Genomic DNA, 17,233 nt, shown 5'->3' with positions numbered 1-17,233 from the left:
GGGGGGGCCAGGTTTGAAAAATGTGACGTCACATCAACATCAAAATGCGCAACTTTAAATAAATATAGAATTGTTATAACAACACTCCTACAACGTCAGAGTGCATTAAATACGCACTACAATGACAACAGTTTAAAGCGATTTGAAACATGTTTTATTTTCAAAATGGAAATATGGTTTTGGAGGGGGGGGGGGCAGAGCTTTGTGACGTCATATTTGAGGGGGGGTCTGACTTTTTGTGACGAGGGGGGGGGTCAAAAATCGTCCAAAATCGCGTGACGTCATTTATGGGCGGCGGGGGGGGGTCAAGCAAAACAGGTGTAGCAGAGAGGTGCAACTGGGAATTGAGGACACGGGGAGTAGAAGTGTGGGGGGGGGGGTAACTCTCTAGATTCTGGGGGGGGAGTGGAGAAGAAAGGGGATCACCGAGTATCAGTGGGGGGGGGGGGGTCAGAGGGAGCGGGTCAAGAACAATGGGGGGAGCAGAGGGGGCATCAGGTCGTGCGGGAGCGTGGAAGGGATCAGAGAGAGAGTAGGGAGGGGTGAAGGGGAACAGGTCGTCTCGTGGTGGGAGAGGACCTGGGGGGGAAGTTTGAGAGCTGGGAGCTGCCCTTGCCCGGCTCCTGCTTCCTGTAAGAGCGCCCCCTCGTGGAGGACCCCCGCACCTGCCCCCCGTGCCCCCCCCCCCTCCGTGCCTGCCCCCCCCCCATGCCTGCCCCCCCCCCCCTCTGTGCCTGCCCCCCCCCCCCATGCCTGCCCCCCCCCCCGTGCCAGCGCGTCTGAAAGCGCCGCGCGATGCGGTGACCGCCACCGTCTGTGTCCGATGGACGAGCAGCCAAAGCAGCTGCGATGATGACGGACGGAGTTGGCGCGATGGTTCATGCTCCTTGACGAACACGATTAGCGCGGTTGGCTACGTACGGTGGGAAAGAAGTTCGACATGCAGTACATAGCCCTGCTGATGAGACCCAAGAGGACGACATCAGTCCAGAGTGTGCGTGCTTCAAGACCGTAGCCATGGAGTCAACATTGGGGGGGGGGCAAATCTTTCAGGGCCCCACCCCCCCAGAAAAAAAAATCTATATTTGAAAACTCATTTCCTGCCTAAAATAAAAAAAAATTCACTAAGACATAGGATGGACTTTTGATTTACTTTTTACAATAATGTCTAACAGTGTATTGTATTACATTGCTCTGTTTTTTCGTTTTGACCTTTTCTTGTTTCATTGTATGTAATGACAGAGATTAGGAATGAATAAAGTACAACCATAAACACAATCACATAAACATACATCTATTTAATAGCAATATATTGGGGGGGACATTGAGCATATTTGAATATGGGGGGGGGTGTGTCCCCCCCCCCAATATATATTATGACGGCCTTGGCGTGCTTAAGCACACGCCGCGGGTTGCCATGTGGACGGTTAGCTTCATTTTCTGGGCTACGTTGTCATCAGATGGTACTGTGGTGCATCACAGTCGACTTACTGTACTGTACTTCTACGCTTCAAAAGATATGCGTCTCACCATCACCGGGCCGCGCTGACCAGCGTGAAGTATGTTCAAATAACACCCGCGTGACCCGCACGGCGTGGGGAGGCACTCATCCAGCAGTGGATTGACAGAGAAGACCTGTACGTGTACACAGTGGTAGCGTCTGGCATGATCAAATTAAGTAATAGTGTAGTAGTGCCCCAACAAGCTAAAAGTCAGCTCAACTGCAAATGATAAAAATAAACCAATAAATTAACACAAACAACTGACACAAAAGCTCATGAAGATAAAACGCGAAAATCTCCACCCTTTCATGTCGGTCTTTCTTCTCGTCCATATCTATTCTGTCATCTCGCTTGAGAGTTTGTGAATCTAAAGGCTGGTACCCCAGAATACTGTATATGCTTCTGCCCCCCCCCCCCCACTGCATGCACATACCCAGTAAACATAGAACGCTGGGCCAACTGTTCCAACCACACGCCAAGGCCGGACGTCTACTGGGCATGTACACAGCCGTCAGCGATCCTGCCAACGCCCGGTCTGAAATAATGTATCAATATCAGTGCGGTGGGCAGAGCACGCGTGAACACATCTTACGGGGCATTGGTCTCGCTGAATCTGAGACAGACCAGGACCGTATTTACGGTGTGTGGCAAGGTCGCCGAGATCAATCAGCCCGTTTCAGAATTGTGTTTATTGATCAGAATCTTTATTTAAGACTGGAGGAACCCGATGAGCGATGCAGCACTGTTTTCGATCGATGTCCCGGTACTCTTTGGTTCTTTCGGTAAAGCCACGTAGTTGAAAAATAATAAATAGAAATAAATAAATCACGACGTTTTGATTGCAACACAATCATCATCAGGTGACAACTACATCAAGGAAATTCAGTAATAATGTCCTTGCTGTGGTTGTCACACCTGATGATGATGATTGCTTGCGTTGCAATCGAAACGTCGTGATTTATTTCTATTAAGTATTTGTAATATGTATTTATTTAGTATGGATCTTGCAGTCACGAAAACTTCAAATCTAGAATGATGTCCCGGTATTTAATTCCACGCTCGAGTCTCCACTACAAGGGGCGACACGCAAGGGATTTATGTATTTGTTGGGCACACATGCAAACCCACACGGGGCCAATTCAACCGCCGGCAAACGCCAGAACAACACGTCCGCCTGTTCCAGGGCAATCGAGCGAGCTGGCGCCGCCCAATTGGACAGTTGCAACCGATTTGTAGCGACGCAAGGTGGTCTGAATGAAAGTCCTGGGCTTCCTGCCACCATTGAGTTATGCAGTGGATTGATAACGGCTCGACATTTCATTCTATTTTTTTATTTCCACACTATACATATATAAAGCCACACAATGGCCTTGCGTGGCCAACGCATATCAGACATCGCTCAAACCGCAACGCCTTGGGACGTTTTCGCTGGCCTTGTTGGTTTCACGTGGAAATAATGAGACGCCTGTAATGTGGCAGGACTCTGCTGGGAAATGAGACTTGCATCTCGAGGCTTTATTGTGGTTAAACATAGTTTCCAATTACGTCAGAAAGTGGCAGAGATTCTAAGGCGACTACTTTCTCCCACACGAGCCAGGAGTATCAAGCGTGTACACGCTCACAAGTCGTGATTGTGACGTTTGCGAATTAGCTAGTGCTGCAACGATGCATCGATTAAACTTGATTCCTGACCCAAACGATACTCGCATTGATTCCTTTGCCTACAAATCGATGATTGTGGAAATCGCAATGCAAATTATACGACGATGTCGTATTTCTGTGTTCATATTCACGCTGACGTGGCCCAGGGGACATGGGCAGTGTAATTGGAGGCAAAATGAGATGGACAAACCGGGGCAGAAACAAAACCACAGCACGGACAAATCAAGGACGACATAATAGGGTACTAATTAGATAATACAAACCAGTACAAACGTGATTGGACAGCAGCTGTGCCATTGTACGAATACTGCGCAAATTTACAACAATAAGCAGTGCAGACAGTCAGTGGACAAGACAATACATAGGGAACAGTACAAAATGTGACAGTACTAAAAGGAACACTATTTTTTTTGTTACCATTATTTGGCTCATATCAGCTCCAATTACAAAACATGGCTTTATCTGACAATGTAACACGTTTGCTGAGCATATGAAAAGGAAAATTCTGCACCCCGAGTAGGGATAAAGGCCCGGTGAAGTGACTACACACAAGTATTAACATCACATCGTCTTCTGGGACTATTTTCTGACACAGGGTGGTGGATTGCTATCTCCCAGGGTTCCAGATGTAAGCATTTCCTTGTCTCATGCCATTGAAATCACAATTAGAACATGATTAGGGAGATTGTGGCCATGCGGCCAAACCTATGGACCATATAATAAGTTCACTGTTAGTGTGTGCTCCTTCAACGGAGCAAAACTATGTGAACTCTCTCAGAAAACCATCTCGTGGCTAGCATACCTTAAAATTGGTGTTTAAAAAGCAAACTGTATAATTAAAAACAAATACGGAGAGATAAAACATGCCAATGAGTTGCTTTCCCAATAGTGGCTGAGTAGTGTTCGTTGGTGCCGTGTCTGTGAGAACAAGGGTGGCTCAGTCTCACCATCCGCAACAGGTCCCTCGGACAGGGCATGCGGTCACGCTGAACACCATGGCACATGACCTTAGTGGCCTTAAGAGCGGCACCAAGTGGAGGCCAGTGCAGGCCCTGGATGCGGTTTAAGGGCTGTAGCCGAGAGGCAACGGAGGGGAGTGCGCGAGCATCATGCACACCACAAGGCCACGTCTGCAAAAGTCATTTTTATTACCAACTCGTAATCGTTTAGAGAGCAGCAGAGCTTTCACACGGTGCGGTGTGCAGATAAACAATCGTGACAACAGCTTTTGACAACGTAACGCTCGCTCCCCACGGACACTCGCTTGTGCTGTCGCGAGGGCTTACGGCGAAAAAAAACTGCGGATACAAATTGCACATGGTTTTTCAGGTGCATCTGTCCCCTCAATCAGCGCCAGGAAGCGCTAACCCCTCTGCCTATATCGCACGCAGTCTCATGCAAGTGCCAAGTGTTCAGCAGCAGCAAGGCTGACGCGAGACCAGCGCCCGCCCGGATGCCAGCCACCCGACCACCAGAGATGCTGCTGCGTCTCCCGTCTCTCGCCCTCTGTAAGGCGGCATCCCGATGTTGGGGGACGTTGGTGTTGGCGAGGAAGAAGAGACCTTGGGCAAGGTGTGTGGCCTGGTCACCAGCGAAGGATCCGCACGCCCCAGCGGCCGCCCCAGCGGCCCAGGCGGAAGCAGCCGTACCCAGCCAGACCCAGCACGGTGGCCTTCAGGATCAGCCTCACCGCGCGGGCAGTGCGCGTTGGCGGAGGTATCCTGACACAAAGACAACGATCCCCCATATATAGCCTTAACATACTGTAGGAGCAAGTGCTGTTAGCTGACACTTATGAAGGCTGACACAGCATACGAGGGGGTGAGTAGCCAGCACCGCACCCAACCGCTTTTGCCTCCCTAGTGCTCATGTTTACACGCCGCAATAGGCACTCATTTAAGAGTGATTCGACCTAAGGGAGGCCCTAGGATCGGTTCAAATATTTGCCACTGTTATTGGTCGTGAACAGGAATCCAACTTAGGTGGTTGGATTCATAGTGCAGAGCGCTAACCACGAAATTGCCATTCCCCACACATACGCGCGTGTGCGGAGCACGGCGTTCACACCCTCCTTCTCCACTATGCGCCTGAGTTATTGCGGCCACTAAGCATGCACCAATGGATCGATTCACTTATTAAATTCGATCATGCTCACAGTACATACACAGCATCACGCGCTTGAGAGTCAATGTGTGAGTTATGCAACCAATTGAGGTATGTATGTAAATTGCATGCAAATAGCATGCTTTGACAATTATGCTAATGTTTGGAGTAAAAACTGTACAAATGACACAAAGACTGAGAATACAATCAAGGCAGCTAAATCGTCAATATAAACAAAATCTATTCTTTATGTGAATTGTAACCTGAAATCATAACAATGTTTTGAATCTCGGGGGGGGGGTAGGGGGGGACCAGTGGGCATCAGAAAACGTGCTCAGTGGCTGCCAAAGCTTCTAGCATCAGAGGAGCAGTGCAGGCCTCCTATGCAACGTGCATCTCCACGTGATCACCTGACGACAGCTTGGATGTCCAGGGGGAGGTCCCAGTTTTTCTCAATGCCGGGGACGTGGCCAATCCCCACCACGCCCACCACCACCGCCGGTACTGGTGCTGTCACAAACAAAGACAAAGATCCCCCGTATAGCCTTTAACAGACTGTTGGGGCAAAAGTGCTGTTAGTGAGCAGCTATGAAGGCCGGCACAGCACACGAGGGGGTGGGTGGCCAATACCACATTTAGCCGCCTTTGTCTCCCCAGTGGTGATATTTACACACTGCACCAGGGACTCATTTGAGGCTGAGTCGACCTAGGGGAGGCCCAGGACCAGTTCAGATAGTCGTCACCAGTGTTGGCTGTGAGCAGGAATCAAACTCAGGTCGCTGGGTTCGTAGCGCAGCATGCCAAGCGCTACACTACCGTTCCCTCAACACACACGCGTTGGTAATGCGGCTGTGAATCGGTTCACCGAGAGGCGATGCGACTGTGGATGTCTTTCCGCGTGTGCGCGCGGTGGAGGGGGTGGCGGGTACCGGCGTGCCGCGAGTGCGGGGGCCGCAGTGGCCGCGCCGCCTGCCGTAAAGTGTACGCCAGGTAAATGTCGCGCTCCGACACGATGGTGCGGTGAAGGTCTGGGAACTCCCCGATCATCTCCGCCATTGTCTGCTCAAGCAGATCCTTCTGCTTGCACCGCTCCACGTCCTCCTTACTGACCACACACGCAAACTTACCAACCACACAACCCTCTTACCAGCCATACGTACGCTAACTACACGCACTATTAATAACCACATGCACACGGCCCACACAAGATGTCAAACCCACAGCCATCACCTACTAACCCCACACCCTCCTTACTAACCACACATATACACATTTACTAACCAGGTGTACCACTTATTAACTGCATGCACACGACATTGTGTGCCATTTACTAAGCACTAGGGTAAACAAAAATTGTATCGTCTGTTCTGCTAATTATCGCAATGATCCTTGAATTTTCTTCAAATATTTAATTTCTTTACAAAATATTTTTTGAATGTCAAACTCAGAAATAAAAGTTGAAAGTAAATAGCTATAATCCATGAAACTAATGCTTTAAAAATGTTTGTCGGAATACTTTATGGCATGGCAATATGACTCATTGTTTTAAAAGTTTGTTTTAATTTAATGTTTTTGTCCCTGATAGCTTGTGGATTATAAACGTTATTGCAATGAATAAAATACATATGGCAGGCAGACTTAAGCTGCGTGAACTGCAGTTGCAGAACGTAAGTAATCTTCATGCAAGCACAGAAAAGTACAAATACGATTCAATTAAATTGTGCAATAACTACAAAGTTATGGAAAATAAATGTTGTGATAATTATTGTACCGTGATATTTTATTTTATATCGTGTCTCAAACGATTAGATCACAATCCTAAAACTTGCGAACCACACACACACACATAACTGCATTCCAACTGCTGGAGCAAGTGCCGTTAGCGAGCACCTACTAGGAGGTGGTGTGGACTTTTTACTCAGTTTGATTATGCAAAGTAACATTGTTCCCCGACTGAAAAAAACATGGCAGGATCCTCCTGAAAAAGTCCTGAGACTCAGTGAGGCTTTCCTGGGTAAATAAACAAAATCATAACAATAACACATCATAAAAAACCTTGTCGACCGTCCTTACTTAAGCACCCGGTAACCATAGACTTCTCTGCTACACAACAACACGCCGACTAAAAGTCCCATACATCTGCCAACTAGACGCACCTGCACACACAGAGCCCTACCTGATGGGGTCGGACATGAAGACTAGCCCCCAGGTGAGCTTGAGCTTCTGCCAGAGCGACAGCGCTGCAATGGCTCTCTTGAAGGTGATGGGGATGGGGCGGTCTCCCAGCTGGAATCGGCACAGGGGCACGTGCCCGGCCTGGTGCACGCAATGGAAAAAGACAAAAGATTCACCCGTGTAGCCTTTAACAAAATGTCGGGGCAAGCGCCGTTAGCGAGCATCCGTGAAGGTGGCCAACGGCACGCCCAGCCGCCTAAGTCTCCTCAATGCTGATGTTTACACACCGCACCAGGTACTCATTTGAGGCTGCTGAGTCGACCTACAGGAGGCCCAGAATAGGCAAAAAAAATTGCCACTGTTATTGGTCGTGTGCGGGAATTGAACTTGGGTTGCCAGGGTCATAGCGCAATGCACTAACCACTACACTGCCGTTGTGTGCATATCCATGCACACGAGCACACATGCGTGTGCACACTACTAGCCTTTAGGTTAAGTGCACTTTGAGGCCCAGTGAAGTGTGAAGGCTCGCTGGACGGTCTCGGAAGAGACCCAGCTAATATTGGTTAACTGAAATAACTGGCAGCTACACACACAGGCGTGTTAACAAACAACCATTACCAGACTGTTCGAGCAATTTCCATAAGCGAGTACCTATTAAGGTTGGCACGTTGGAGGAGAGGGTGGAGCAAAGACAAAGATCCCCAGTATAGCCTTTAACAGACTGTTGGGGCAAGTGCTGTTAGCGAGCACACAAAGGCTGACACTGTACACTAAGGGGTGGGTGACCAACACCATGACGGGCCAGCTCTGTATCCCCAATGATGACAATTTCTTACAGATGGCACCAGGTACTCATTTAAGGACAAGTTCAGAAAATCATCACTGGTGTTGGTTGTAAGCAGGAATTCAACTCTGGTGGCCGGGTTTATGACGCAGTGCGCTAACCACTACAATAACGCTCCCCACACTAGCGTACGCATGCATGCATGCATATACACACACTGCACAAACGCTTACAAACTTGAGACGGTGCTCCACCAGTTCAATGTCACATGTAGTGATGCACACTGCGTACACACAGCAGCCGTAGGGCAGCTACCTCCTGGTAAGCTGTGCGGAACTCCCCTCCAGGGGCCATGCCCAGCTGCTCCGTGATGTGAGCCGACACCTTCAGCAGCAACATCTGCATCAGCCCTGACATAAGGCCGTTCTGCATGCCCACAAACACACACACACAAAGGTAAATATCCTCCATATGGACGTACTAAATATTGGGGCAAGTGTGTTACCAAGCACATAAGACTGCCATGGCATATAAGCGGGGCTGGTGTGGCCAAAAATACACACAGGCCATCTGTGTACCCGGAGTGGTAATGTTTACACAGCGCATCAGGTACTAATTTAAGGCCGAGTTGCCCTTGGGGAGGCACAGGACAGGTTCATAAATTATTCCCCTCTAATGTTGGGCTTTTAATTCAGGTCGCCAGAAACATAGTGCAGTGCACAAATTCCGCACTGCCGTTACCCACAGACATTCCACAAACACTCACACGGGAGACTGTGTAGAGGGTTGTAGGGAGAGACAAGAGGGGGGGAGAGGTAGGATAGTGTGCGGAGGGGTGTAAATTGTGATGGGGTCGGATGAGGAGCCAGTGGGGGGCGATCGGAGGCCTCATTTACAGGTGCAGGTGAGGAGTCGGGCACCTGCTTGATGGCCTGCTGCAGCTTGTCAAGGCTGAGCTCGCGAGCCTCCCGCAGCAGCGTCGTCTCATCCAGCTTCAGCATGGACACGCGATACTGGCAGAGCTCAACCAGCACCACGTCCGGCTGCACCGCGCGAATCGTCTGCACCGCGCCACCACAATCGCCGACAGCACCGGTCACCCAGTGTGGCCGAGAAATGCCGCTGTGAGTCTTGCCATCCCCCCGCCCCCCCACCCCATGGCTCCATGGAATGCACTCAGGTGTCACTGGTGCCTGATAATAAAGCTGCAAGATTCGCCTTTCCTGCCGACGTATCTTGGTATCTTCAACTCACACAATGCTCGGCTTACATCGTAACGCCCCCTGGGGTCTGAACTTTCACTTCACAGCTTCTCAATAGGGTGGCCACGATATCGTTTTTCACAACACGATACAAGATGAAAGTTCATGATGTGACGTTTATCGCAAGATCAGTTTCCCAAAACGATGTAATTGAATTTCACAATTTTGTTGCATCAATGGTCTGCTCTGCTGTACTTCCAGTACAAATGAAGGTCACTTAAAAGTCCTTTGTCTGCACTTATTTCAGATATTCTGTCCCTTGCACAAAAGTAATGAGTAAACAACGAACTGAATTACAGTACAACAGCCCTGCTGTCATTTACTCTGGAAAACATACTGCAAAGCACAAAGTTGATTAGTGATTGCTACCGAATTTTTGTATAATTAGGATGTTTTTTTTAGATTCATATTTTTGTCTCCCAATTATTCCAATTGTATTATTGGCATCATGTCAAGACTCAAAGTATCCATTTAAAACTCTCACACAGCAGTGTGCCACTCGTGTTACCAAAGAGCCCACGAAAGTAGACATCGTAGAACCACTTATGAAATCCATTGAATTTATCATTTTTATCTACAAAACTAAGGGACAAGGCAAATGGAAAGTGCATTACCACACACCCTGCTACAGAGAGAAATAACCTTCGCAACATTACAAGAAAGCCAAACCAATATAAAAAATGTTGTTAGGGCTGAAGTTTAGCCACATTAAATATTTACTTCAATGGGGAAATACATGGCAGCATAAACCTCCGACTGTGAAACCTAGCAGGACCCTCATAAAAAAAAAATACTAATGTAAACTTACAACGTGCACGGTACTCACTCGCTCACGAGAACGACTCAAAAGTGCAAGGAACCACAGACGAGTGGGCAGACAGTCACACGGTGAGCGGGCGATAAAAACTGGCCCAGGCTCTAGCTTGTGATCCACCAACTCTCGGCAACCACAGTGCTGGATTACAGGTGTGCGCCACCACCGCCTGGCTAAAAAAAGAGGTGAAGTTTTCCTGGGTTAATGTCACAATGAATGTCTAAAGAAAACCCTCATTTCGTGGAGTTACTGGGTAACTGGGCTAAACTTAAGGGGGGGAGATTTTGTGTTACCGTGGCGACGTCCTCCTTGCTGCTGTCACTGAAGTGTGCCGTGCCGACCAGGAACACGCGCCCACCGTCCGCCGTGTGCAGCTCCGTCACCGTGTCGGGCAGCACAGGCCGAGTGTGTCGCATCGCCTGCTTGGCTTCCCACAGCGCCATGACTAGGGTGCGCGCAGACAAAGATCCCCCATGTAGTCGCCTTTAGCAGACTGATGGGCCAAATCCTCTTACAGTGAGCATCAGTGAAGGCCAGCATGGAGCTTGAGAGGGTGGTATGGCCATTGTCACACATGACTGCTTTTGCCTCCTCTGTGCCGATGTTTTGGACACTGCACAAAGTACTCATTTGAGACTGAATCGAACTAGCAGAGCCTCATGACCGGTTCAAATAGTCAATACCGATGTTAGCTGTGGTTGGGAATTGAACTCGGGTTACTGGGTCTGTAGCGCAGTGCTACCTACTACACTCACACTCACCATATTCACACAAAATACAAGGACACTGTATAGCCTTTAACAGAATGTTGGGGCAAGTGCTGTTGCGAACACCTATGAAGGCGGGCACGGCACACAAGGGGGCGGGTAGCCAATACCACTCCCGGCCACCTTTGTCTCCCCAGTAGCGATGTTTACACATCGTACCAGGCACTCTTTCGACCTAGGCGAGGCCCAGGACTGGTTCAGATCAACAATGGTGTTGGCCGTGAGCAGAATCGAACTCGAATCGCTGGATTCGTAGCGCAGAGTGCTAACCAGTATACGACCACTCCCCATTTTATACACACAGCCTCACAAACACACAAGTAGACACACAACAACACCAATAACTGCTGCGATTCTCCACGAAGTGATGGTGACATCACCACAGCGGTTTTGCCAGGATAGGTGCATTTGAGGGCACATACAGTGTGAAAAACAGGAAGTCACAGGACAGACCTAGGTGTTAAAGGTTAATTTATTGAGATGACTAGCAGATGCACCGCTAGTGCTCCTCACTATGCCAACTGGCACACAAACCGTCGTACAGTCACAAGAGGTCAGAGGAAGTGCAGATAACAAGCCGGGGTTACAAACCAGCACTGTCAGCATCGTGCTGGTCAGCGTTCCCGTGCAAGTGCCGATGAGAACATCCAGCCCAATCGTTGCTTCCAGAGGGGGTAGGGGGCGGTTCCATGTAACCCTGGGTGGCACAGGAGCACACAAACAAACATGGGCATGCATTGCTTGCATCACACACATAGTTAAAACCCTTGTTCAGTGGGAGGTTGCTGCTTCTCATCTGCTGTCCCCCAGTCTGGAATTCTTTCTCCCAGTCATCCGTGCTGCTCAATCTGTGCCAACCTCTACCCTATTTCATCATCATCATCATCTCATTCTACTCCCCTACATGCACTCTCCTACCTCTCTCATCTCACTCTATGCTACTCCACGTGCCGTCCTACCTCTCCCCTCTCATCTCACTCGAGATTCTCCCCTTCAAGTACTCTCCACGGAGCCAAGGCTTTCTGTCAAAACCCCCAGTCAACCTTCGCTCAGTGGGAGATCGCTCATTCTGCTCTGCTGCCCCCATTGTCTGGAACTCATTTCCCCCATCAGACGGTGTTGTCTGAAAGTCCACTCAACACATTCCTTTTTATTACACGCTTTCTATGAACTCACTGTTTGTTGTTGTTGTCATAGCCTCAAATCTTGTAACTCAATTTTTAACCCACTACCCAATGTGGTATTAACTACAAACTTGGTATACTCATGTCATACTGATGACAAAACTATATTCTATAAAAAAAAAAGTATTTTTAAACATTAATTTTTATATATTATGTTTCGGCTTGGGTCTAATTGTCCACGGTCAACTGACGTTGGCTGTAAATCACCACGGGCACTTACGTTATGGCAAGGCTTGCGGCCACTTCCTGGAGTCGTGGAGTTCTTCCATTACGAGTAGGGTACATTTCATTAAAGCGTGTTTTTAAAAAGTTTTTTTAATATTACTTATTTTACTCCGCCTACAAGTGACCGACCACCTCTCTATGAAATTAATTACGATTTTATTCCTCTCCAGAGTCTTGAGATGCAGTCACATTGAGATGATACATACATCCACCTTGTACTTTAGTGCATATTCGGCTGACATTTCCATTGTAAAGGTGACTTGCACAAATGCAAAAAAAAGCCACTGTATTGTTTCATTTGTGCTTGTGCACCACTGCCAACAACGTGCTGTGCAATGTAAAAGCCCTCTGTCAATCCACTGCTGGGTAAAGGCCTCGACACGCTGTGTTTGGTTATGGGGTTTGTTTGACCAAACCGCGCTGGTAACGGATGGGGCTTACAGGACAGGTTCAGAGGTCACTCGCCACTGATGTTAGCAATGGCGAGGAATCAAACTCAAGTAGCTGGGGGGTTTATAGTACAATACTTTTTCATGCAAATTGCAACAAAAGTTTCCACGTAAATGAAGGTTTGCTTTAATTTGAATCTCCATTGCTATTGTAGGAGGGTGTCACGATGATTAGTTGTGGGTGATATCAGAATCGGTCCTCCCTCCTTCATCAAGCTGAACCGACCAGCCAGTTCGCGTAAGGTCTATCACCCCCCCTCGACCGATAAGGCGTGGGGAGACCATTCATTATCCAGCAGTTTATTGATGAAGGGATGTACATTATTATTGTTACGCTGTGTACATACCCATGCCAAATATAATGCGACTATCTGAAACAAAATAAACGTATTTAACTCTCTGTGCACACACGACTTGCCTGGGCATTCCAATAGCACGTGTGCATTTTCCCACACACACGTGATATGCTTAGCACTATACGCACATTGCCACATACTGTATAACCATTTACATACCTGTCAACCCCTTATCAGTGCCTACTTTATTACAGACCAATTCAGACCTTATTGGTCACCCCGTGCCCTTATAAATATCAACGTTCATCCACCAACAAGGAAAAACACAAACAAAACATTGTTTTTTTTCCCGAATTGAAACGGCTGTACGCAGTATGGATCTGAAAACGCAATTTCTCTGTACAAGAATACGGAGTAAGCCGTATGGATTTACCACCCCTTCCCATGTAACTCAAGGTGTATCTAAAGTTAAAACGGAGGAACCCACAACTCCGGCGCACACACACACCCAACTTGCTGTGCCACATTTCACCCAGTGTCCTGCACCCTGATATAATATATAATACAATGTGGATGTATTTAGGCGTCCCAATGCGACAGCTTCTCAAGACGATGAACAGAAACAGTGGGTAGTGGGCACATTTGCTGTATAGCCAGCAAGAGGCAGTCGGTTATTGGCAGATAAACAGAGGAAGGCTGTGAGCCTGGATCTGAACCAGGGAGCACAGACGGCTGTTGGAAGGGAGTTCCAAATGATGTTGGCAGCAGAGAATGAGAGGGGAGAGGTGGGAGAGTGCGTGGAGGGGAGTGAGATGAGAGGGGAGAGGCAGGAGAGTGCGTGGAGGGGAGTAGAGTGAGATGAGAGGTAGGAGAGTGCGTGGAGGGGAGTAGAGTGAGATGAGAGGGGAGAGGTAGGAGAGTGCGTGGAGGGGAGTAGAGTGAGATGAGAGGGGAGAGGTAGGAGAGTGTGTGGAGGGGAGTAGAGTGAGATGAGAGGGGAGAGGCAGGAGAGTGCGTGGAGGGGAGTGGAGTGAGATGAGAGGGGAGAGGTAGGAGAGTGCGTGGAGGGGAGTAGAGTGAGATGAGAGGGGAGAGGTAGGAGAATGCGTGGAGGGGAGTGGAGTGAGATGAGAGGGGAGAGGTAGGAGAGTGTGGAGGGGAGTAGAGTGAGATGAGAGGGGAGAGGCAGGAGAGGGTGTGGAGGGGAGTAGAGTGAGATGAGAGGGGAGAGGTAGGAGAGTGTGTGGAGGGGAGTAGAGTGAGATGAGAGGGGAGAGGCAGGAGAGTGCGTGGAGGGGAGTGGAGTGAGATGAGAGGGGAGAGGTAGGAGAGTGCGTGGAGGGGAGTATTGTGAGATGAGAGGGGAGAGGTAGGAGAATGCGTGGAGGGGAGTGGAGTGAGATGAGAGGGGAGAGGCAGGAGAGTGTGTGGAGGGGAGTAGAGTGAGATGAGAGGGGAGAGGTAGGAGAGTGTGTGGAGGGGAGTAGAGTGAGATGAGAGGGGAGAGGTAGGAGAGTGCGTGGAGGGGAGTGGAGTGAGATGAGAGGGGAGAGGTAGGAGAGTGTGTGGAGGGGAGTAGAGTGAGATGAGAGGGGAGAGGCAGGAGAGTGCGTGGAGGGGAGTAGAGTGAGGTAAGAGGGGAGAGGTAGGAGAGTGCGTGGAGGGGAGTAGAGTGAGATGAGAGGGGAGAGGAAGGAGAGTGCGTGGAGGGGAGTAGAGTGAGATGAGAGGGGAGAGGTAGGAGAGTGCGTGGAGGGGAGTAGTGAGGTGAGAGGTAGGAGAGTGCGTAGAGGGGAGTAGAGTGAGGTGAGAGGGGCCAGGCAGACAGGGCTGTGTCCATCACAAGTAATCGGGGTCTGGACTGCGATCCGGTGGGTCCGTCCCGGGGAGTTTTGTCGAGGAGGGGGGTGCCGGGCCCTGCCCGTCTCACCTGCTGCTCCCTCTCCACGGGGTCGTCCTCGACGTCGCTCCCGTCGCTCGACATGACTCAGTCGTAACGGGCCTGGGAGAGGTGCTGGGTGCGAACGTCGACCTGGGGTAACGCGGCCTCAGAATGAACTCCACCCGGGGTAACGCGGAGTAACGAGGGTGTCAGGCCGCGCGCACTGTACTACAGTAGCGCCACATCAGCACTCTCGCTCCCCGCTGTTTCTCTCTTCTCTCATGCCCCAGCTCCTCTCCCCCCTCTGCCTCCCCCTGCCCGGCCTCTCCTTGGCTCTCTCTGCGGACTCCCCGAGGCGTCGGGGGCTCAGAAGGGAGCTGTTGTTGCTCGCACCGCCGCTGTCTTCTGCTCCTGGCTCCCACAGCCTGGGCCCATCACCCCCCCCCCGGCACCTGGGAACTGTGGCGTCATCGCAGTTGTAGTTGTAAAATGACGTCACAAGAGGTCAGTTCTATGGCGTCACACTTGGTTTTGTTAGGGTTCTCGTTGCAGGGGTAGTTGTAAAATGACGTCACAATAACTTCAGTTGGATGGCGTCACACTTGGTTTGTTGGGGTTCTCGTTGCAGGGTTAGTTGTAAAATGACGTCACAATAATTTCAGATCGATGGCGTCACACTTGGTTTTGTTTGGGTTCTCGTTGCAGGGGTAGTTGTAAAATGACGTCACAAGAATTTCAGTTGGATGGCGTCACACTTGGTTTTGTTGGGGTTCTCGTTACAGGGGTAGTTGTAAAATGACGTCACAATAACTTCAGTTGGATGGCGTCACACTTGGTTTGGTGGGGTTCTCGTTGCAGGGGTAGTTGTAAAATGACGTCACAATAATTTCAGATCGATGGCGTCACACTTGGTTTTGTTTGGGTTCTCGTTGCAGGGGTAGTTGTAAATAACGTCACAAGAATTTCAGTTGGATGGCGTCACACTTGGTTTTGTTGGGGTTCTCGTTGCAGGGGTAGTTGTAAAATGACATCACAATAACTTCAGTTTGGTTGGCGTCACATTTGGTTTTGTGGGGTTCTCGTTGCAGGTGTCGTTGTAAATGACGTCACAAGAATTTCAGTTGGATGGCGTCACACTTGGTTTAGTGGGGTCCTCGTTGCCGGTGTAGTTGTAAAATGACGTCACAAGAATTTCAGTTCGATGGCGTCACACTTGGTTTGGTGGAGTTCTCGTTGTAATGTTAGTTGTAAAATGACGTCACAAGAACTTCAGTTCGATGACGTCACACTTGGTTTGGTTGGGTCCTCGTTGGACGCAAAACCTTGATCGCACATCGACACGCAACGATCACGAGCGCCGTTGTGGAGAATTATCGCTGCGGAATGTCATGGGAGGGGTGTTGCTGGCCACCCCGTGGTGCCCTTATAAAACTCAACGTTTAACCTACTCACGCCGGCTTGTGCCCGCCCTCACAGTCGGGCATATTTGCGGAATACACCACGCCGCCGTTGACCCTGGCCATTGACCGAGCAACCCAACGTTCCTACCAGCTCCCTCCGCAGGAGGAATGTGTTTTAAAGTGGTTGAGCACAAGCACAAAACGTTAAACCGGAGTGTGACACTCGAGCACTGTACAACGTTGCAATCGAATGTAACGCGTTTCTCGAATTGAGAAAGGTTATTGCGATAAGAGCTGGGAGGAAAAGTCGACCACGGGAGGAAATTCAAAAAGGGGAGGTCATTTGCCATTGCACACCGCTAGTTATCAAGGACAGATCTCAAGCACGGTTGGCTACGTACGGTGCGAAAGAAGTTCGACATACAGTGCACACATACCGCGTCAACCCATACGGTTTACCCCGTATTCTTGTACAGGGACATTGATTTTTCAGGTCCATACTGCGTACAGCCGTTTCAATCCGGGCAGAAAAATGGTCGATTTGTTTGTGTTTCTCCCTGGTGATGGGACTCTGTAGGATGAACGTTGAGATTTATAAGGACACGGGGGTGATCAATGAGGTCTGAATGTGTCTGTAATAAGGTAGGGCACTGATAAGGAGTTGACAGGTATATAGTGGTGAGTGTACTTGTGGTGATTGTTTATTTGTTTGCGTTTCTCTCTTG

General features: G+C 49.4%; 1 protein-coding gene across 1 annotated transcript; it reads right to left on the bottom strand.

The window, feature by feature from the left end:
- Positions 1-4,293: 4,293 nt before the first annotated feature.
- Positions 4,294-15,569, bottom strand: TRABD (TraB domain containing). The gene is made up of 9 exons (XM_078610720.1): positions 15,157-15,569; positions 11,664-11,769; positions 10,599-10,750; positions 9,150-9,290; positions 8,545-8,655; positions 7,444-7,583; positions 6,197-6,372; positions 5,678-5,777; positions 4,294-4,885 (listed from the first exon to the last, which is right to left on the bottom strand). The coding sequence occupies exons 1-9, from the start codon at positions 15,208-15,210 to the stop codon at positions 4,750-4,752; spliced, it is 1,116 nt and encodes a 371-aa protein (XP_078466846.1). The 5' UTR covers positions 15,211-15,569; the 3' UTR covers positions 4,294-4,749.
- Between the last annotated feature and the right edge of the window lie 1,664 nt (positions 15,570-17,233).

Source organism: Lampetra planeri, chromosome 34 (assembly GCF_965212315.1).
Source record: "Lampetra planeri chromosome 34, kcLamPlan1.2.h2, whole genome shotgun sequence".
NCBI classification, from domain to species: domain Eukaryota; kingdom Metazoa; phylum Chordata; class Hyperoartia; order Petromyzontiformes; family Petromyzontidae; genus Lampetra; species Lampetra planeri.
Note: the sequence above shows the minus strand (reverse complement) of the source record. Positions and strands in the feature narration are given on the sequence as shown.